General features: G+C 46.6%; 1 protein-coding gene across 1 annotated transcript in view; it reads left to right on the top strand.

The window, feature by feature from the left end:
• Positions 1-23408, top strand: part of IFT122 (intraflagellar transport 122) — a 251801-nt gene that overhangs the window by 132107 nt on the left and 96286 nt on the right. The window contains exon 19 of the mRNA XM_069206316.1: positions 16438-16609. Within this exon, the coding sequence (XP_069062417.1) occupies positions 16438-16609 (172 nt within the window). The remainder of the gene's footprint in view (positions 1-16437; positions 16610-23408) is intronic.

Below are 23408 nucleotides of genomic sequence, written 5' to 3'. Positions count from 1 at the left end.
CTGTCTCTTAGCCAAGTAATTTAGACCTTAGGCCAGCAGTGTGTACTTGCAGGAAACTTTTCACCATTTTCCTTTTCATCCCAGTGCAATGGCACTGCGCCGAGCTCTTCAAGTGGGGATCTTATTATGATATTGTGTCCCTCCTTTTTCAGATCTAGGGGTTGCCGCCTTGCCTCTTTTGCTTCTAAGGGCAACTGGCTCACCTTTCATCTGCTTTCTTTGGGCACCTTCTGTTCCATCAGGGATCTGGTCCTTACCTGTGTTCTCTATATCACTGCGAATGGCTGTTTCTTTACTGAACCTTTGATCTGGGGCTCTGATATTATCAAAAAAATGTGGACTCCCACCAGGCAGCTGAATAGGTGACCAGGCTCTGAAAATCTACTAGAGTGTGTCTGAAGAGCAAGTAGCATTGAATAGGTCACTTGGCTTTTTTGATAAGAACTAACTCTTTACTTTGGATGAAAATACCTCTGAGTTGAGTAACAATAAACATCTGTTATGTGGTGCCGAGAGACCTGCTAGGAAAGTGTACGTTTTACAAATGCACATTTTTATGTAACTGTGAGAACGTTTTCATAAGGCAGTCAGGGGTTACAGACCTGAGCTTGGGGTCATCAAAGCTGCTCATCACTGGTTTCTAGTTGAAACTTCTTACAGCACATACCTCACCTTCTAAATACTCCTTGGGCATCAGAGAGGATCTGTACAATCTTAAGCAGTATCCCTGCGTGCCGAAAGGGGGTGCCACAAGGCTCCGCACCAACAGTGGCATCCGGGGCCCTGTATAGACACCACCCATTGGTGCAGACATCATTTCTTTTTTTCCGCACCAACAGAAGCGAATTCGGAGCTACTCACAGTCTCTTTAAACAAAAATGTGTCAGGGAAATTGTCACCTCCTGCATATACAGGGTTCAAACCATGTGCGGAAGAGATGCCTTTGACTGACCCTCTTGTGGTTTGCCCGTGGTGCCTGGTGTTAGACAACAACTCCAAGGCCTGCGGTGACTGCGCCTTGATGCACCCCAAGGCAATCTGAGATCGGGAGCGAAGCTCTTTGTAGCGAAAGACTGCAAGACTCCACGTGGTGACCAGTCCCCATCCAAGGGCAGGTACCGGTTATTGGTTTAGACAAAGTGGCCAAGGAATTGGCTTCTGTGTTGTCATGGGAGCAGGGTCTGGCGCAGCAATGTTAGGTGTGTGATTGAAATAGCTTCCTATAGGGAATGTCTATTTACTTGCACGTAGAAGTAAGGTATCTAAGCCCTGTTCACAGCCCTCTGTCTGTGCCCCAGGCTTATGGAAAGCATTACCTCCATCACCTTCACAGATGTCTTGCATTAACAGCTGCACCCCATGTGCAAGGATGAAAAGCCTCACATGACAGCAGCAGTACAACCTGCGCAGTGACGAAATAATTTTTTTTCTAGCTTTCGCATCAAGAATTTTCAGTTCTATTAAGGACACGGAGGCGAGGATTACGCTATCTCCTTCTTATTGCCCAAAACACAGCAGCCAATCAGGTAACAGTAAAGTGAAAAACTACATATTCCATGATGCTAATACATGTATCCCATGCCCCAATCAACAGCCATGACCTCAGTCCATAAATACCATGGTCCCCAACGTCACTTCCTCTTTCTTTGACAAATCAGATAATCCTTAAAACTTCAGAAGAAACTTCTTATGATGACGCTGATTCCAAGACCTTCCAACCGGCGTGGAATACATGAAGGAACTTCAGCATTAACTGGAAACCAACAAACTTCCAAAGGAACAGAGTCGTATCAAGATGCCCTCATCAAACGACCAACGAAAAAACGTACTCAGGTAGTCTTCTGCTCAGACCCTATAAACATAAAATAATAAAAGGTAATATCTCACACCAGTCAATCTATACTGTAATCCATTGACTTGGTTAATATATTAATAAACGGGAGGGTAAATAAAAGTAACATATAAAAAAAAAATCATAAATATATTATTCATACATGACACAACCAAATATCACAGGGAGGGATAATCCCTGCCTACGTGTCCTTAGTAGAATTGAAAATTCTTGATGCGAAAGCTAGAACATCTTTTTATTCTATTTCAGGACCGGAGGCTCCGATTATGCTCGTTTAAAGCTGTTCAATTACTACCGAAGCAACAGGTTTATAATAAAATTTACGAAACGTAGATTCCGAACACCAGTCAGCTGCTTTCATAATGTCCTCTAAACGAGATCCTAAGATGTAAGATTTTGAAGCCATAGCTCCTCTGACAGAGTGAGCACCAAATTGACTGGTATCTATACCTGCTTCCTTCATTAACCATTTCACCCATCTTGAAAGAGTGGCTGAAGATACGGGTTTAAAAGGTTTTTGTAAGGAAATTAATAATTGACCATTAGCAAATTGCCTGTATTCATCAGTAGCTACTCCGTAATCCTTCAAACATTGAACCACACATAGTTTTGAATTATCCGGATACAGAGGATAAGTTACTGACCTGCAATTAGTTTTTGTTCTTCTGGTAATGTTGAAGGTAACACCTTCAGGGGAATACACCCTACCAGACAAGTCTAAAGCTTTGACATCTGAAACTCTCTTACAGGTAATTAAACATAATAACATAGTCAGTTTAGCTGAGAGTTAATTACGAGACAAATATTTATAAGAGGGCCACGCGTCTAAAAAATTGAAGACAATGGACACATCCCATAATACAGAGTACCTGGTTTGAGGATGATTAGAAAAACAAATACCCCTTAACAATTTTCAGACCAGAGGATGTTCACCTATCGGTTTACCACCAATATGAACATGACGAGCCGAAATAGCTGATCTGAAATTATTAACAGTTTAATACGCCAGACCTGAACCTGCCAATTCAGCTAAGAAATTTACAATAAGTTCAACGTCCGACTCCACAGGATTAACACCCCTTCCATCACACTAACTATGCCATCTGCGCCATGCTGATGAATATCGTTTGTACGTGACTGATGCCCAAGCCTGTTTGATGAACTCTGCAGCCTGTCGAAAGACCTGGGGAATTCCATCTCTCCCGGAAACCAGCTAGGCCATCAAAGTCAGTTCCCCTGATAGGATCAGTGGATGTTGATGCCCTTCCGGGCTCAGGAGAAGAGCCTGATGAGGAGGAATGAGAAGCGGTCGAGCACAAGCTAATTGCAGGGCAACTGGAAACCAAGGTTGAGCTCTCCAAAAAGGAGTCACCAAGACAATGTCTACTTTCTGTCTCTGCACCTGAGACAGCACCCTGGCAATCATCAGAAATGGTGGGAAGGCATAACCCCGAAAGAGAGACCAGTCCTGAAGGAAAGCATCCGTCGCCAGAGCAAGAGGATCCGGACGCCAGCTGAAGAATTTTACTAACTGAGAGTTGAGGCGAGATGCAAACAGATCCACCTCGCAAGGTCCCCACTCTCTGAGTATCTGAAGAAAGATCACTGGATTCAGTTTCCAATCGTTGGAGTCCTTCAGAAACCTTGAATTCCAGTCTGCTACCGTATTCTGATCTCCTGGGAGATATTCTGCTAGAACAATCAGACGATGCTTGAGGCAATAGTGCCAGAAGTCCTTGGCAATCTCCGCCAATATTCTGGACTTCGTTCCCCCTAACTTGTTGACATACCTCAATGCTGAAATGTTGTCCATCCTGAGTAGTATGCAACAGTCTGTCTTCTGAGGGGAAAGACTCTTTATCGCAAAAGATCCTGCCAGGAGTTCCAGACAATTGATGTGAAGAGTCTGTTCCTCTTTTGACCAACGACCCCCAGTGACAAGGGGACCACAACGGGCTCCCCAACCCCAGCGGCTGGCGTCGGATTCGATCACCACTTCTGGGTGAGAACCGAAAATCGCTCTGCCGTTCCATGCTTCCATGTGCTGGAGCCACCAAAGGATCTCCGATTTGACCTCCGGAGTTAAAGGAATTAGTTCTGAATAATTCAGGCCCTGTTGCAGATGTCTGATCTTGAGTCTCTGTAAGGCACGGTAGTGAAGTGGGGCTGGAAAGGTTGCCTGAATAGAAGAGGCCAAAAGACCCACTATTCTGGCAATATTCCTTAGAGAAATAGTTGGACTGATTAAAGCTGCTCTCAGCTCCCTCTTGATATTGCAAATCTTTTGCGGGGGATAAATTAACTGAGCATGGACCGAATCTATCTTGAATCCCAGAAACTCTATCACTTGTGTCAGAATCAATAATGACTTCTGAACATTGATAAGGAAACCCAAGTCTTGGAGCAGATTGATAGTCCAGTCTAAATGAGTGAGAAGCGATTGAGGGTCCTGGGCCATCAATAAAATATCATCCAGGTAAATGATCAAACAAACTCCCTTGGACCTCAACCATTCCATCACTGGTTTCAACAGTTTCAGGAAGCACCAAGGGGCTGACGACAGGCCGAAAGGGATAGCAGTGAATTCCAGACATTGACCCTTCCACAGGAACTGAAGAAATCCCCTGTGTGGGGGAAACACCGGAATCGAGAGGTAAGCATCCTTTAGGTCCAGACGGACCATCCAGTCTCCTTCCAAAATAATATCCCTTACATGTGAATCCCTTTCCTTTTGAAATGTCTGTACAAGATCCAATAATTGAAATCTCTTAGATTTAATACTAATGGATGACCCCGACCTTTTTTGTCTACCACAAAGATGGGGCTGAGAAATCCTGAAGGATGGAGGGCTGAAAAACGTACTGCTCCTTTGTCTAGCAAGGCTTGAACCTCTGCATCTATAAAAGTCTGCTCTGTGTGGAAAAAGTCATAGGAATCGGAGTAATAAGTTGTGCCGGAGAGCCAATGAACTCCAGATGGAACCCCAACACTGTCTGAAGAATCCAAGGATCTCCAGAAATCTTTTTCCAATTTTCTAGAAACAATCCCACTCTGCCTCCCAGAATCACCTGAGAATGAGGGATAATGCTCACCTGAGTAACCAGCTTCTTGAATTGCTCCCAGCTGACCTCTACGGGGTCCTCTGCGGAACCTGGCGCAACCTCCTCTGTAGCGAGTGGGGTAGAAGTTGGTGTCTGTCTGGTCTCCATATCCTCTGGGGTAGTAGTTCTGAGGACCTGAGAAGGTACCACGGCCGGGCATCCGTCCTCCAAAATGACCGGCCCTGACAAAAAGGCCTCGTTGGAAGACTTTCTTAAGGGACATTTGTGCCTTGTCCAGGGAAGAGAAGGTGGAACAAAATTTTGCCAGTTCTTTAATGAAAGTGGGACCAAAAAGGAGTCCATCAGCCGATGGACCAGCTTCAGAGGATGATAAATCTGCTTACTTGGGGTCAGTGCGCATAAGGACAGATCTTCTGCGTTCAGAAGAAATAGCGCAGTTAGTAATGCCCAAAAGACAAATGGCACATTGACCCCATCCAATCAGAACATTATTATCTATAGGAGTATTGGACTCCTTGGCCAAATAAGCCATATTTAAGATTTTAGTTAAATGGCCCGAAAGATCCAAAAGCTTATCTTGGCATAAGCGCCAAGACCTGTCCAAACCCTTCTTAGGGTCTTCAGCAAATTTTCTCATGAAAGTGACCATAGTGGGGTCAATATCAGGAGTGTCTGTTACTTTGTCTTACAAATCTGGTCTAGGACATTCCGCTCTGAGGTGAGAGCCTACCTCCTTGTCAAAACTTTTCCTGAGATTGGCGTGAACATACTGTGCAACTTCAGATGAAGGAACCCAAGAGGAAGATCTCGGATGCACAATCTTGTTTGGATCGAAATCCAGAACTTGCAGAGGAGGAGACTGTTTCTTTGCTTTTTTACTCAGACCTTGATCCTCCGAGTCGTCAGAGTCTATGGAAGAAGAATCCTTGTCTGAGGAAGAGGGGGAATAGCCTTTAGAACTATAATTATGTTCGGCAGCTCGCTTTTTGTGCAATTTTTTAAATGCATCAGCATGTAAATCTCCAGAAGGAGCCTCATTTCCTTCTACATTTTTTGTTTTAGACTTGGATTTAGTCTTCGTTCCCTCAGGAGGAGGTTGTTGCCCATGCAGCCAGCCCTGGGAACAGGCGTAATCGAAAGGTTGCCCTGAAAAGAGTCCTAAGGCTCTCACCAGGGCGTCATTAACTGACTGCTGTACCCTAGTATCAAGGGCTTCCACTAAATTAACTATTAAGTTGATTACCAATATCTTCAGGGTAGTACCCTGCTTCTTGTTCACTCCAGTGAGCCATAGTGGAAGGTCAACCGTTAATCCACACAAGGGGGAGTGTAAAAAAACCCTGCCAGGCTAGTGAAAAAATAATTATATATTAATGTATACAACTATGCCTAATAAAGTGTGGAGGGAGCAGCCTGGATGACACTCTAGGCAAAGCCTCTCTTAATTTTACAACCCAATCGTTTTTTCACACGATGGGCTTCAGGGAGCACCAAATTAGTAACAGGGATACCGGGCTTTCCCTCGAGCGCGTTACAGCCACAAGCTGATCTCCCTTTCAAAGAAAAAATGAAAGGTTCGGCTCGTAATGCGACGTGCGAACGAGGGCGTAAAAATAAAGAAAGGACTACGCGCGCACTACGCTCCCACTCCACCAAGAAGGCCAATAAAAGTCGGCAGAAAGCCGATTAAAATACAAACTCTAAAAGTTCATAAATAAGCGAGCGTAATTGCATCGCTGATCATTAGAGGCAAAAACAGGTTATAAACATATCGAATATAACAGTTTAGATAAAAGAGGAAATAAAGGCACTTATCTGCTGCGGAGCATCAAAGAAAGAGGAAGTGACGTTGGGTACCATGGTATTTATGGACTGAGGTCATGGTTCTTGATTGGGGCATGTGATACATGTCTTAGCATCATGGGATATGTAGTTTTTCACTTAACTGTTAACTAATTGGCTGCTGTGTTTTGGGCAGTAAAGAAGGAGATAGCATAATCGGAGCCTCTGGTCCCGGGCCTCAGGTGACGTCCGGAGGCCTACCGGAAGTAAGGTTTTTTTTTTAGAGAACCACCCTGCCCTCGAGCCATAAGTTATTTAAGGCCAGCCTGAGGTCCGGACGTGTTTTACTCTTCCGGGATGAGTGTTGTGGTGGGCGGGGCACAGAGGCGCAGCAGCAGTTTCACAGGCTGTGCCTGAGGGTGGGCGTCTGCTTGCAGGTGATTTGCTGCTTTATAAGTGTACGCCTAAGCGTCAGTCATCAGATTAGAAAGAGGCTCAGCCATAGACCAGTGTGAGCCCTCAGGCACCAAGGAAGAAAATTGCCAGGTCGTGTGGGAGTGAGTGCTGGAGACGAATGGCTGCTGCTCCTCCAGCTAAATCTAATTATAATTAAAATAGATCATTGGCCATAAATTTAGGAAGCAACTTCCGCTATATTTTGTAACAAAAGATATGCTGACGAAATCTTGTGGCCAAGAGAAGCAGTCTGTCCATTTGAATTTCATTTTATTTCTTGAATATTTTGAACCTTCAAGGTGACATCTACTAGTATATGGGCCCAATCTTAACATGGACGTAGCTTTCAATGGTGGAACAGGTACAGGGGCTTGAACCCAAATTACACCTGTATTTTACTACCATCCAGTAGCCCGGGGCGGGGGCATTTGTCTTTCTTGCGCCAGGTCATGACGACCTTGCTACTCCACTGGTGCCAGCTTTGTGTAATAAGAGCAGTACTGCGTCTTCCTGGTGCAGAGTGTGTGACAGAAGCGGTTCTACCTCCCTCTGGTGCAAAGAGGCCGTGTGCCCGAAGCAGTAAATCCCTCACCAGACCCGCGGGTTGTGAGAAAGCAGCAGTAATGCGGCACCGGGTGCAGAAGCGCAGGCACCACAAAGATGACGGGTGTACACTGTACCAGACAGTTACATCCACTCTCGGTCCGAGCTTTTTATCACACACATTCGTGTAGCGCCAGAAGTCTTCAGAGCGCTTCACACACCTGTGACGATGAAACACGAGGGGGCCGGCAGGAGGGAGAGGACCCTTGGACCACTGGTTCAGAGACGTGCGGACTGTAGACGAGGGAGGCCTTGGTTAACTAGAGACCGACTGTGGGAGTCTGGTGACGCTTCAAGCGCACGGCTTTTGGGGGAGTTCCTGGGAAGCGCATGAAAGAGGCACGTTTGTTTCCGGGAACGGCCTTCCAAATCTGAGACCTGAGGCAGGATGCTAACAGTTTGTGGGACTAAGTATTGTTATTATGTGGAAAAATCCAAATGTGGCACAGACTTGCTTCCAGGAGTTTAGAGTGAGATGCATCATCATTGTTTTTCCCCTGGAAAAAAGGCCTGCGGAAGACTGATGGCTTGACAGGCGACTTGAGCTTTAAAGGAAAGCTCATGTAAAAGAATGAGATGGAGGCTTGATCGTCCATCATTTTTGTCGGTACAAAAATGAGATAGTTGCCTGCATGAGTACAGGTTTGTGGGGGAGGGGGTTAGGCGGTAATGTGAGGAAATTACTTAAGGAGTGAGTTTCCGTTCTCATTACGAACCTTGGTAACTGCCCGGTAAATGTCTTTAAAGGGCAAACATGGTAATGTTTTCAGAGACATTGAGGAACCGAGGGACGGATTTCGCTGGTTCGGAAATGCCCTTGGAGAGAGAGGTGACCACACTGTCGAAGTTCCAAGAAACGCGGTGCATGCGAGAGGGAGGCGTTGCAGGCCATCATATGTATGTGCGCCAGCGATGAACGTCAATTAGATGCCTCTCGTAGTGAAAAAGCAATTACGTATTTGTGTGGTTAAACTTTATGAAAGGCAGTGACAGTAAAAATAAATGTGGCCTATTAAACCATGTTATTTAAATCAAGCGTGCTAATAAACATTCATCCCCTGTTTAATGATACAGTTCAAAGGTCAGATGCCACGTTATTGCCTTAGTACAGCCTAACTCACTGGATAAATCATTTCTTCTACTTTTCATATTCTGTGTTGTGATCACTTTACAGGGAAAATAAGGTGGTACGTTCTCTTGGGGCCTTTTTAATGAGACTGGGCTGTGGTTCTGGTTAAACCCCTTTGCTTGTAACATTCTGCACATTACAACCAGCATGACGTAAACCACATTTGCAGATCTGCTGAGAGTAGTTGCTAGTTATCACCATTATAAAGGAAAGGTGTGACATCTGGGCTCACGGGAGGTTCCTTCCACCACGGATAGGACAACAGGATGCAGGGACTTTTTGGGGGGGCGTTCAGTACTCCCATACTTAAACTCCTGAGACTTCTGAAGTCCCTTCCTGGGCCCTGAGGTCCCTTGGGGGCTTCAAATCTGGAGAAGGAGCGTGGTTTACTGAAATAAAATGGGTGGTTGCTTCCTTTGGCCTTGGGCTGCAGCCACAAAATTTCTTCTGATGCGCTGGGCCTATTATTTGTCCCTTAGAAAAAAACGTTTTATTTCAGTGCATTCTGAGGACACTGGTTGTGAAACCCCATGACGGGGCGAGCCTTTGGGCATTCAGCTTCGCACGACCCTAAGATGTGCATGTGCAATGTATAGGTATTCTTAAGCCACGGTAGGGACACTGCCTGTCGTCACAAAACAGATGCCACCCTGCATCATCCTTCCATACCAAAGTTCACAATCATCCCATCACCAAATGCCTGAAGTTATAATGAAATCTTAAAAATACATACATGTGCCACACTCGTAGTAAGTGCCCTCCCTACTGCTGCACACGTGTAATAAAAATTAGAAACATATGCAAAACTAAAAAAAAATCTTCTACTGTTGGTTCTGTTCCAGGGGATCCTCCTCCTCAATAGTCATAAACATTGAATATTCCCGCCCTCGTGCGGGGACCCCAGAGCATACATAAAATACACATGTATAAGTATGAAATATGCACGAAAAAATAAAATATATATATATAGCATTTTTAGTAGGCAATTTTCATACCAAACTCGTGTGTACAACAGCAATGCATACTATTTTTATAAACAGGCTAAAATGCTTTATTTCCCATAGAGTTTTTAAAAAAAAAAATATTTTATTTTTTATAAACAGTCCCTTTCAAAATTACAATAAGAGAAACACTTTCCAAAGCCCCATAGCTGGGCCCAGGGAAAGAAGCAGTAGCAACATCAGTGAAAAAAGAGAAAAAACTACATTGAAAACAATGGAGCATTATTAGCCAATAGGCTGCATGCAGGTTAACACAGGAGAACCATACAATTCTGGCACCGTGCCTTTAAGACCCTGAGCACCTCCAGTATCCCACCATGCCTCAGGGGTGAAGGAGAGGTGACAGTTGGTTCACAGTTAGGTCTGTTCTTTTTTCCGGCTTCTTCTGAGAGGATCCTGGAGCATCGAGCTCTCAGTTTTTCTGAGTTTTTCTCAGGAAAATATTTAAAAACAGCGTTTTTTCTACCTTCACTCGACATTTCACACCTTTGTCTGAGTAAGGGGATTTTTTCCTGACTGGAAAATGCCTTCTCTTTTTGTGAAGTGCCCTTCCTGTGGGAAGAAGAAGGCCCAGTCTGATCCACACTCTCTCTGTATTGTGTGTTTGCCTCAGAGTCACTGCCCTGACACTTGCAGACACTGCAAGAACATGTCAAAAAGAACTCTGAAGGACAGGGAGAAGATCAGACTTCATGGTCTTCATGAGAGGCAGAAGACATCGTCCTCTTCGCTTCCCAGGCAGCCAACAAGCCATTCTCAGGAGAGACAGGCTAGATCGACGTCAGCTGGTAGGAAGGTGCCTGTTTGTTCCCCGTCGACATCATCGCTGCCACCGTCACATTGTCACAGATCGCCGTCAATGGATACGACGTCGAAGGTACATAGCCATCATAAGGGCAGATCTCCGTAGACGGCAACCCACCGATCGACGTCAAGCCAGCACCGCCGTGCTCATTCGCCGTCGAAGGCCTTGCATCCCTCGACGGCACGGAAGACGACGTCGAGATCGCCTCAACGGCGAGAGCAAAGACATCCATCGTCGTCGGCCCATCACTCGATGGCGAGGCACACGACGTCGAGCAGGTCGCGGTCAAGGGACCACCGGTCACCGTCGAGGCGCTCAACGTCGAGACCAGAGCAGTCCGTGGTACTCCCTTCAATGTCGTTGCATCTTTTGACATCGACACAGGTGTTGCCTATCTCACAAGGAGAAGAGCGTCAGCTACCGCCGGCTGATAAGAACACTCCAACAAGTCCAGTGGTCTCCATATGGAGTGATTTGTCTGGGCGGTCGAGAGTCGCATCGTCTGGCCACATCTCACCCATCAATCTATCGCCAAGGTGGTTGGAGAATCTTAATAAAACGACTGCTTCTCCAGACTCGCAATACTCGAGAATGTACTCACCTTCGGCTTCTCTCCCGAGGACACCATCGCCAACAGCGCAGACAGAACGGGCTCGTTCTGCGTCTCGCCAGTCTGCCACTAGGCCTAGGCGCGCTGCAACAAGATCTCGGAGCAGGTCACGCTCCCAGAGAAGATCCAGATCAAAATCACGCCGTCACAGAAGGTCTCCTTCTTGGTCCACATCGTCGGGGTCTTCAGTAAGAGGGTACTCCCAGACTCTAACGGATTCTCCACCAGCTAGAGTTTCCCCGGTGGACGACATCACAACTTTTGACGAGGTGCTTCTCAGGGGAGCACAAAAGCTGAATATTGAGGTCCCGGAGCCTTCAACCTCCTCATCTGTAATCTTTGAAACCCTGTAACACAGGGCGGTTTCAAATAAATTGTTATCGCTGGTACAACCAACCATGGACACTTTTTTAGCACCAGCCAACCTCCGATCAGCTCCTGCTAGGATCGTAAAGAAATACAAGGCACCTGATCAAGATCCTTTGTTTCTCAGGACTGATCCACCGCCAGACTCCGTCATATTGGCCGCAGCCAGGAAGACGCACTCAGTGGCATCATCCTCCACGGTTCCACCGGACAAGGAGAGTAGACACCTGGACTCTCTGGGGAGGAAGATGTGTGGCACGGCGGCTTCAATGATGAAGGTCTCCAGTGCCTCTGCACTCCTAGGCAGATACGATCGGTCACTCTGGGACTCACTGAGCAGGTTTATAGAAAAGCTGCCTAGAGAGGACAGGCAGGATTTTCAGGAGGGAAGTCTGGTCTCCAATCAGGTCATCAGTGTGGCAGCAGATGGTGCAGACTTAGCAGCACATGATTACGCGCATGGGGTTTGTGTGAGAAGGTCTTCCTGGCTAAGACTCACAGGATTGAAGCAGGAAGCACAGCAGCGTATCCTAAACCTTCCGTTTAACTGAAACTTGCTTTTTGGAACCCACACAGATGAGGAGATGGCGCGTATGAAGGCGGAGTTGGACACCATGAGGGCAGTGGGCCTCGAGAGAAGGAAAGACTTCAGGCGAAGATATAGGCCTTACGACAGGCGCCCGTTCCAACAGAGGGTTCAAACCCCTCATTGGTCCCAGAGGCCACAACAGAAACAAGAGCGTCCACTCTTCCAGTCTCGTAAAGCCACAAGAGACCGAGGGTCAAGCAGACCTCAGCAGTCTACCCCCAAAGCTCCTGCAAAACAATGAGGATTCGCTTCCCTTATATCGTGCACCACTCCGGTTGGGGGAAGTATCACAGCGTTCATTCACGAGTGGCGTGGCATAACAAAAGACAAATGGGTGCTGAACATTGTAGAGAATGGGTACTCTTCTTTTCTGGCAACCTCCTCCTCACTTGCCACCAACCAAATGCACTCTGGCTCACATGAGCTTATTACGCAAAGAGGCTCATGCTCTGTTACAGCAAAAAACTATAGAAAAGGTTCCAGTCGCACACAGAGGGAAAGGGGTGTACTCCTGCTATTTTCTAGTAGCAAAGAAGGGTCGGGAAGGAGTTTTCAGACCGATTCTAGACTTGAGGCTGCTGAACAAGTACATAAAGAAACAAAAGTTCAGGATGCTGGCTCTCCACCAGATTTTCCCGCAACTGTATCGAGGAGACTGGATGTGCTCCATAGATCTGCAAGATGCGTATTTTCATATCCCGATCATTCCCAAACATCAGAAATTCCTACGATTTCTGATAGCCTCCCAACACTATCAGTTCAAGGTGCTTCCTTTCGGCCTAAAATCTGCCCCTCGCGTTTTCTCCAAATGTGTAGCAACGGTAGCGGTGCATTTAAGGAAGCAGAGAATCTTCATTTATCCATACCTAGACGACTGGCTACTGAAAGCCTCCTCTCCAGAGCAGGCGAAAAACCATCTGGACATTGTGCTCAGTGTTTTCCGATCTCTAGGTCTACAAGTCACCTGCCAAAAGTCCACCCTCATCCCAACACAAACCCTCCACTACCTGGGAGCAGTACTGAATACAGAGCTCAAAAGAGTGTATCCTTCGGAGGAACGACTGTTATCAATAAGGAGGAAGTGTCAAGACCTTCTGAGTTCCCCCACGCATATGGCCCGTCAGGTGACATCTCTGTTGGGCTCCATGGCCTCTTGCATTTTCATTGTCCCGAAAGCCAGATTGCATATGAGGCCTCTTCAAGAGGCTCTGGAGAACAACTGGAACCAGCACACAGGCCACTTGCATGACAGAATGCTTCTTCCGATAGGAGTACGACAATCGTTACGATGGTGGATGCACAGACATCACCTGTCAGTAGGAGTTCCTTTTCATCAGCCGATCCTGTCCGACACTCTGGTAACGGATGCGTCGCTTCAGGGCTGGGGAGCTCATCTGGGTTCCCTTCAAGCTCAGGGCCTGTGGTCCAACAAAGAAAGAGCGTACCACATCAACCTGCTGGAGCTCAGAGCAGTTCATCTGGCTCAAGTCTTTTGCTCCATCGATTCAGGGTAACTCTCTCCTAGTACAAACGGACAATACGACGACAATGTATTATCTGAACAAACAAGGAGGAACAAGATCCCTGCCCCTGTCTCGGGAGTCTCAGGCCATTTGGCATTGGCTCTTAGCGAGGGGAATGTCTTTTACAGCAATTCACCTCCCAGGGCAGCAAAATGTGGAGGCGGACTTCCTAAGCAGAACCCTCGAGGACGCCCACGATTGGGTTCTTCACAACGAGGTCGTCTAAGACATCTTCGTTCAATGGGGTCGGCCTCAGTTAGATCTCTTCGCAGATGAGGTAAACAAGAAATGCCCAGACTTCACGTCCAGGTTCTACCTTCCGGGGTCTCGAGGGAATGCCCTGTTGATCGACTGGTCAGGGATATTTCTCTACGCCTTTCCACCGATTCCCATCATACCAGCTGTGATAAACAAACTCTACAGATCCAGCACCAGAATGATTCTCATAGCCCCGCAATGGCCTCGTCAGTTCTGGCACACGGATCTCCTCAACCTATCAGAACAACCGCACAGGAGGCTGCCATGCAGACTGAATCTCCTTTGCAGGCTGGGAGGCAGGATACTTCACCCCAACCTTCCCTCTCTGAGCTTGTCGGCATGGCTTCTGAATTCCTGCAGTATGGGCATCTATGGCTCTCGCAGGAGTGCATGAACATCTTAAAGGAGTCCAGACGACCTTCCACGCGGCATTCTTACGTGTTCAAGTGGAAGAGGTTCTACATATGGTGTCGTCAGCAAGGTCAGAATCCTATACTGGCTCAGGAGGAGGTCAAACTGTCTTACCTGCTCAATCTTGCAAATCGGGTCTGCAAGTGTCATCAGTTAAGGTACATTTATCTGCCATTACAGCCTATCGTAAGTCACCTTCTCAGGAATCCTTTTTCACAAGACCAGTAGTCAAGGATTTCTTAGAAGGTTTGAAGAAGGTTTTTCCACCCATTCGAAAACCCTCTTCTCCATGGGAACTAAACATAGTATTATCTAGACTCATGGGCCCTCCTTTCGAACCTATCCACAAAGCTGCTTTGCAACGCCTTACGTGGAAGACCGCTTTTCTCGTAGCCATTACTTCAGCGAGGAAGGTCAGTGAAATTCAGGCTTTGTCCTCCAAGGAACCATACACGGTTTTCCATGAAAATAGAGTGGTTCTACGAACTCATCCATCATTCTTACCGAAGGTGGTGTCGGATTTTCACATTAGTCAGACTATTTCACTACCAACTTTTTTCCCCAATCCGGATACTCCGGCGGAGAAAGCTTTACACTCTCTGGATTTGAAAAGAGTGCTAAAATTTTACTTGGATAAAACCAAATTGATTAGACGATCTCACCACCTATTTGTAAATTACGGTCATATGAGAACAGGCGATGCAGCCTCGAAACGAACAATATCTTGATGGATAGTTTCATGTATTGTTCCTGCATATCATTTGGCTAACAAACAGTTATTGGCTAGGCCTAAGGCTCATTCGACAAGAGGAAAAGCGGCTACTGCTGCCCTCCTTAATAATGTTCCAATCTCTGAAATCTGTAAGGCTGCTACATGGAAGTTTGTACATACATTTACTAGGCATTACTGTTTGGACTCAGATGCCAGAGCGGACGCTCAAGTTGGGCAAGCGTCTCTGAGAAATTTGTTTGCATAGTGTATATCTTTTCCTGCACTTCTATTGGACAGTCCGCAGAGATAGGGGATGGTCTTGCTAATCTATTCAATGTTTATGACTATTGATGAGGATGCCCTGGAAGAGAAGGATAAGTTACTTACCTATAAATCCTAGTTCTCTTCCAGGGGTATCCTCATCAAAGTCATAAACAACCCACCCACCTCCCCGGACGACGCAAGTCTCCTAGAAGTGCAGGACAGACCATCTCTCTAATCTGTTGGATACGTTGTCACATAAAAAAAGAACTGACCTAACTGTGAACCAACTGTCACCTCTCCTTCACCCCTGAGGCATGGTGGGCTACTGGAGGTGCTCAGGGTCTTAAAGGCACGGTGCCAGAATTTTATGGTTCTCCTGTGTTAACCTGCATGCAGCCTATTGGCTAATAATGCTCCATTGTTTTCAATGTAATTTTTTCCCTTTTTTCACTGATGTTGCTACTGCTTCTTTCCCTGGGCCCAGCTATGGGGCTTTGGAAAGTTTTTCTCTTATTGTAATTTTGAAAGGGACTATTTAAAAAAAATAATAATAATAATAATCCATAGAAATAAAGTATTTTAGCCTGTTTATAAAAATAGTCTGCATTGCTGTTGTACATACGTATACATGAGTTTGGTATGAAAATTGTCTACTAAAAATGCTATATATATATATTTTTCGTGCATATTTCATACTTATACATGTGTGTATTTTATGTATGCTCCGGGGTCCCCGCACGAGGGTGGGAATATTCACTGTTTATGACTTTGATGAGGATACCCCTGGAAGAGAACTAGGATTTACAGGTAAGTAACTTATCCTTCTCCACTATGCACCACTCCGATGGGCGACCAACGCAAATCGGGGCGCTTAGCAATTTGCCAGAAGTAAGAAGCGCTATGTATGTAATCCAACCAACATCCAGAAATTAGCTTTAGGCCTGGCACAGGGCATTGAAGGCACTATATAAATAGTAATACAATCCTCTCTCTCTGCTTTTGTTCCATGTTCAGGCTGATTGATGTGGCCCGGAAGCTGGACAAGGCCGAGCGCGAGCCCCTGTCCAAGTGCGCCCATTACTTTAAGAAGCTGGGGCACCATGGGTACGCGGCGGAGACCTACATGAAGATCGGGGACACGAAAGCGCTGGTGCAGCTGCACGTGGAAGCCCAGCACTGGGACGAGGTGAGCGGCCTCGGCAAGCAGTGGTGCCTTCCGCATACACTCCAAGGCTATCGGGAGTGTGTTCAGCTGCGTTCAGTGTGCCTGCGCAAGTCTGTCAGGCCTATGTGCATTCAGTGCGCCTGCGCAAGGCCCTCATTCAGCCAGGGCGCAGCTTCAGGGGGATGTTTGGGGTGTTACACCTCCCCCCCCACCCCCCCTGCCCGCCACCCCCAAATTACTGTATTTTTCGGTAAATAGTTGGGTACAAGTGCTTTCTGCCAGGTATGGTAAGGTGTATGTCAGAGTTCCCCTGAACTTTTTACATACAATGAGAAAAGACACACTGTTTGGAAAGCCTTCAAAAATTAAGTTTGTTTACTAAATATTATGTTTTCCCTCATTTAGTACCCCTACCAATCCTCATTCCTCTGCCTTGCTACTGCCCCTTAATCCCATTTGATGCGCCCTGCTAATTGTATTGTCGGGACCACTGGAATTATGCGCCAGGGAAGGGACAAATTATCCGTCAGTGTTGAGTAAATTATGCTGCTTAAAAGGCAGAGTATGCGACGTAATGCTCCACATTCTGTGATTTTAATACTTCATGTTATTGTCGTTTTTTCACTGGTTACTACTTCCCGGGCATTTGGTGCACCTCTTTAGTACCAGTTTAACACCCAAATATAGCAATAAGCAACAGAAAGGTAACCAGTCAAGCTATGCAAAGAGCCTGCGAATACGCAGCAACACCTGTTGCTGCGCCTTTTAGTAACATTTGAACTATTTGAGATAGAAACATTTGTTTTGATAAAAACTGAAGAATACGCAGCAGGCAATGGGTTATGTGACAAATGTGTCAAATCTATAATTATACGGAAAATGCTGTGGCCGCACAATCGCATAATTCCTGTGTCCCATGTATAATGTATTTTAACATTATATGGCATTATTACCATTGGAAAATTTGAAGCTCACCTCACCACCCTAATTCTTATTTGGCATTGCTACGTAACTGCTTTCAGTGTGCACCTGTGCAAGTCTGTGCATTCAGGCTCATATTTATACTTTTTGACGCAAACCTGCGATAACGCAGGTTTGCGTCAAAAAGTATAGTGCGGGCTAGCACCATTCCAGGGCGCCAGCCGGTGCCATATTTAAAGAATTGGCGCAAGCCGGCGCTAAGGCCCGGTTAGTGTCAAAATAGACGACGCTAACCGGGTAGGGGAGGTGTAGGGAAAACTGGAGGTTGTGCGGGAAAGAATGGCGCTAGACAGGTTAGAGTCAAAAAAGAGACAAACCTGACTAGTATCCTTTTTTTGACGTACAACCCCCATGGACATGACTCCTGTCTTAGTAAAGACAGGCGTCATGCCCCCTAGCCCAATGGCCATGCCCAGGAGACTTATGTCCTCCCCTGGGCATGGCCATTGGGCACAGTGCCATGTCGGGGGCCCAAGTTAGGCCCCCCTATGGCACTTTAAAAAAAAAAAAAGTAAAAATACTTACCTGGACTTACCTGGGAGGGGTCCCCCCATCCTTAGGTGTCCTCCAGGTGTTGGGTGCGGGTGGATGAGGGTGTCCCTGGTGGAGGAAAAGGCACCTGTGGGGTGTTTCCATGGTCTCGGACCATGGAAAAAGGCCTACAGGTCCCCAACGCTTGCCCATACCCAGGCGTTAAATAATGGTGCTAAGCAAGCTTAGTGCCATTATTTAAGGCCCTCCTCCTCCTGTGCGTGTTTTTTGCACGGGAGGATAAAGAAGAGGCTAGGGCCTTTGAGTCACTTTTTGCCCGGGCCTCCCTTGCATCTAATTGACGCAATGTAGTTTTCCGCAGGCAAAAAATGACATTAACTCCAATATTTTGGCGCTAGACATGTCTACCGCCACAATATAAATATGGTGTTAAGTTTGAGCCGGATTTGCGTTTAAAAAAATAAAATAAAATAAAGACTCAAAGCCGGCGCAAACAGAGTACAAATATGCCCCTCAGTGCGCACGCCGTCAGGTGTGTACGCATTCAGTGCTCCTGTGCAAGGCCCTCCGGAGTGGGTACATTCAGTGCGCCTTGGGCCGGGATAAAAGTCATAGAAACAGTTCTGAAAATAATTATGTGTATTTGAAGCCATAAGAAAAGGGCTAAAGAATAACCAATACCATCTATGGCAGTGTCAACGGCGGATGAGCTGAATGTAGATCGTTAGCGAATTTCCAGGGACTGTTCCAGATCTAGCCACAAGGTGGCGGAATAAGACAGCACATTTGAACTTGTGAGCTCCGCGGTCCAAAACCAATGTTTTTAAATGTATAATCTTTTAACCTCTCCAGAGAGTGAAACTGAACTCACGTTTTCATATAGTTATTAACATTATCTTTATGGAGTTTTTATTGTAACGAGCTTGAGGCGCATCACAGTAGTAAACATAACTCTAAACCAAGACAAATCTGGCAATCTCCTCTGCATCACCACACACTGCCCAGACCCAAGGCCATGAATATTAACAAAACAACATACTGTGGAAACTGATTAAGACTTCGTCCTCTCAGGGCGGTCGACTATTGGGAGGGTCTGTCGGTTTTACCAGCATTGACGACCGTTTTGCTAGGCCCTGTGTCATCTTCTCGTCTTCTCTTGTGCCTTCATCTGGTGCCCATCTGCAGATGCCCATTTGCCTAATTCGTGCCTCAAAAGTTCAATCTTGGCACATTAAGTTTCGCCCAGTGAATGGTTATGCGCTCTTTGGCGAGGGCAGCACACCGCAGCGCCCGTCTCGTTTTCACTTAATCATTCTTTCTAATGAGGAATACCCCCAGCAAGCATTGTTTGACACATTCAGGAGGTGTGAAGCCCTTTGCAGAATTCATGCCGATTAGCACTTTATCCCAGAAATCTACAATGTTGTGACCTATCCGACCATGTGCCGGCAAACTGCCCTCTCCTGTCTAATTCTGCCGCAGGTGAATGTTCTGTGAGGGATGGTCATGGCCACCTTCTTATGAGTGGTGTGTGTCGTGTAAATAATGTCTTTGGACTAGCTTGAAGCATGCATTGGGTGAAACTCTTGTTGTATTGTCTGTTAGGGGCTGAGGCCACTCCCCGACCATCTGTCTCCAAGTAAATGTGTCCCTCCTCCCTAGGCAAGCAGTAATGCTGAATATAGATCAGTGACCCGCCGCCTGCTAAGACCAGGGTGTCTGTCATTACTTTGTCAAAGATTTTGTCAGGGATATTCTCCCCTTGATCAACGAAGGTAGGGTCTCCCGAAGATCCTCAGGGCGACCTCACCACCCTCGCCATGATGAGAGTGTGTTGGACTCGCCTCTTCAGACGCGGCTGCATCCCCAGGTATCTGAAGCTGTCCGCTGCCCGTAACAGCCCCAAACCTGGGAAAGAGACCGATCCCGCCGCCCCAGATTACTAAACGGGAGCCGTTTTTACATGTCCTTTTTTATTTATCTTTCTTTGCCATTGGGGCGTTTTTCATTGCTCGCTATTTGAACCATTTCAGAGCCAAGAATAGACTGGGAGTCTTTTCTTGTATGAAAAACTCCAAACCTGTAGTTAACTGCGTTTTGTTCAAGCTTACTATAATAACTGGCATAATTTATACAGTACACGTGCAAGTTTTCCATCTGTGCATAAAGGGTGCGCATTTGACGAGATCAACAGTGTGCTTTTTTTATTCTGTGTATTGTAAACTTTTATTCTTCTTTGGGTAGAATGAGGCAAACTGAAGTACCCTAGATGCTTGTTTCCGGAGAATATTTCTCTGTACTGAAATTCAAATGACAGGCTATTTAAACACCTTGTTCCCATCACACTTAGACAGTCCCTGTAGTAGCAGGGGGTAGCATCGTGAACAGCCTTGGCAGTCCACTGTACCTACCCTTCCCTGCGGGCACGACTATCCCCCGTGCCCGAATGCTCATAGCTGAGGTATTATGCACGGACATGAGTGGACCACGCCCAGACCTACCTTCACCCTCCATTCCCCTTGGCTAGGCCGGCCATCGTAAGCACGCTGAGATGGTGTCCTCGCTAACAGAACGGCATAACAGATCATGGAACTACTTGTGGGTGGGAGAGGTCTGCCTCTGCGTGGGAGATCCACCGACATAGAGGATCTGGCAGCTGTTGTTGAGCCACATAGGTGATCCGGCCTATATTAATTCTCTCTCTTTCTCTCTCTCTCATTCTCTCTCTTTCTCTCTCTCTTTCTCTCATATCTCTTCAGAAAAAGCAGTAACCTTCAGAGCTGTCTATAGAAACACATCCTTGACCTGCACCTTAGAGATTGTGCTTTGCAGGAGGCACATTAACCCTCTATGCTAGTTTTGATAGGTCATACCTGTGGTAAGCCTGTATACAGATTTCTCCAGCAAGTGCAGTAACCACCAGAGTTCTCTTACTCTTATTATACCTTGAAGCTTGTTGGGTATACAGCGATCTATGCAGCAAGCGTCTTAACTTGTGATACATTTTAAAATGCACCCTGTTTTCGGTCAATTAAATAAGGCAGAACAAATTTACTGTAACATTTGTCCTTGTTCGGATTTTTGTGGGCAGCGATTTTTTTTAAGTTGCAAGTTTCCTTTCAGACCCCAGTCCTCTTGACTCCGACCCTCACGATTCTACCCCTTTCTGCTGATATCTCTTGACCACCAATTTGTGGGATTCCATGATATATTTTCCATTTCCAGCACTGCGCCAAGAAGTCCCCCATAGTCTGATCTCAGACCTCCATCCCTGCTTCTCATCCCGCAGACACCTCCAGACGGATGCACGCTTGCGCCATTGTGTACCAGTGTCAGTCAGTGCCATAATCTGACTGGCCTCTGTGTGGCAGTATTTCGCCGTTCTGTGTCAAATATGTGTCGCTTTTTGCGCAACACCTCGGCGAAAAGTGCTTCTAGCCCGGGAACCCAGAGTTGCTGAGCTAAATGGAGTGAAATAATATTGTTTTATTTCCTTTTACAAATGAGCCAGGAGTGAGGCAGAGGTTTGCACCACAGGCGCGGAGTGAGACTGCGAATCGACCAGCCTGTTCGGGGTTTGCCCCGCAGGAGGAAAGGTCCAACAGCGACTGGTCAGCTGAGCCACGGAAGTGATTTAGTTAATGATAGTCCGGACACTGGGTAGGGCCGCGCAGGTGAACCGGTCATCGTCGGTCCACAGGCCACCAGTAGGGGGCAGCATCGGACTGACAATCGAGCCGTGTTCCACCCACACACAGAGGCCGCAGATCGTAGCCCGACGGCCTACGGGCAGGAAGTGGCCTTAGTCAGTGGCATAACAAAGACCCCCGCAGCCCCCGCGGGGAAGGGGAGGAGGGGCGAGCTCCAGGGGCCCCACCTGCACAGCACCTGGCCTGAGTGAGTCCGAAGGGCCCTCCCTCGCTATTGTGAAGCGCTCTGACACCTTCGGGTAAAGTCCGCGCTATATAAAAACGCATTAAATAAATAAAATAAATAAATGTTCCTTTTTGGGGGAGGGGGAGGTGGCAGGGTGCTGTTTTGTTACACCACTGGCCTTCGTCCAGCCTGTACTATCAGGTTCCCCCATCCTCCACATGACGCAAATACAATGTTATGAACATAAGCACCACTGATCGTATTTGTGAATTAAGGCCAACCTCTGAACCTCAGTAACCTCCCAGCGCTGTGCTGGTTTCCGTGGGAGGATTGTAATTGTTGTTATGTAGCCCTTACTACCCCTGATAAGGCGTCAAAGTGCTTTTCGACGAGTAGCACGCTATTCCGGAACCCAAGAGGAATTAGTGGTGGATTAGTATAGTGATATATGAATACAGTTTTAGTATTATCATGAGTTAATTTGAGCGAAGGATATGTGAGTTTGCTAGTTGATTTGACTAGAGTAATGGAGGGATAGAGGATAGAGGACAGATGAATCTAGAAGTGTTAATTGGGAGTTTATAATAATAGGATGAGGCTTGGGATGAGTAGAGAGAAGGAGGAGGGAAGAGTCTGTGAAAAGGGTTAAGGAGATCATAGTCGCAGGAGGGGTTTTGGATGAGTCAAAGGTGAGATAAATAAGTTAGGGAGAATTTAGTAGGGTTGTTTTGGATATCATGGTAGTAAACTGAGATTTGGGGTGAGCTAGATGTGGTAGAGGAAGGAAGAGCTTAGGCAGGGTTATTTTGGAGATGAAAGTAGTAGATTGGGTTTGGGAGGAGTCGGAGTGGGATAAGCAAACCCAGTAGGTTTTGGGACAGAGGGCTAGGAGGCAATGAGGGGTGGATGACGGATCTGCAAGTTATCCCGTGGCAGTGGTCGAGCACCAGGAAGTCTGTCTCTGTGGCATCGGTCCTCTTGCTCCTGACATGACAAACCCTTCCTGCATGTTGGCGACCTACAGATAAACCCAGCTTGTGGTCAGCACAACAGTGGAACCTTTTGCCTTAATCCTCCTACAGGCGGAAGGAAGTGTTCGTGTCGGGGACATAAACCAGTACACCGCATGGGGACAAAGCAGAAGTCCAGTCTCATCTTCTCAATCCCCTGCTTCAGACCTAGGGTGCTTCTCGGCCATAAAGGTCCAAGGTGCCTCAGCAGTGTGGCCATTTGTGCCTCAGGCGGGAGACTCCCGATTTTTTTATTTTTATTTTTTTTTAACGCCAACATTTTTATTTTTTTGGTGTCTCCCGCTTGAAATTGCCTCAGCTTCAATAAAAGTCAAATGAGGGAAATGCATTCTCCCAATTTATTATTATTTTTTAAAAAGTCCCAATTTCCCCTCCGAAAATGTTAACTTGTATGAGGCAGGTCTCTTATTATTAGAAGGGAAAGATATCCTCTCCCAGCT

Source organism: Pleurodeles waltl, chromosome 9 (assembly GCF_031143425.1).
Source record: "Pleurodeles waltl isolate 20211129_DDA chromosome 9, aPleWal1.hap1.20221129, whole genome shotgun sequence".
Lineage (NCBI taxonomy): Eukaryota > Metazoa > Chordata > Amphibia > Caudata > Salamandridae > Pleurodeles > Pleurodeles waltl.
The sequence above is the reverse complement of the archived record's forward strand: the minus strand, read 5'-3'. Positions and strand labels throughout refer to the sequence as shown.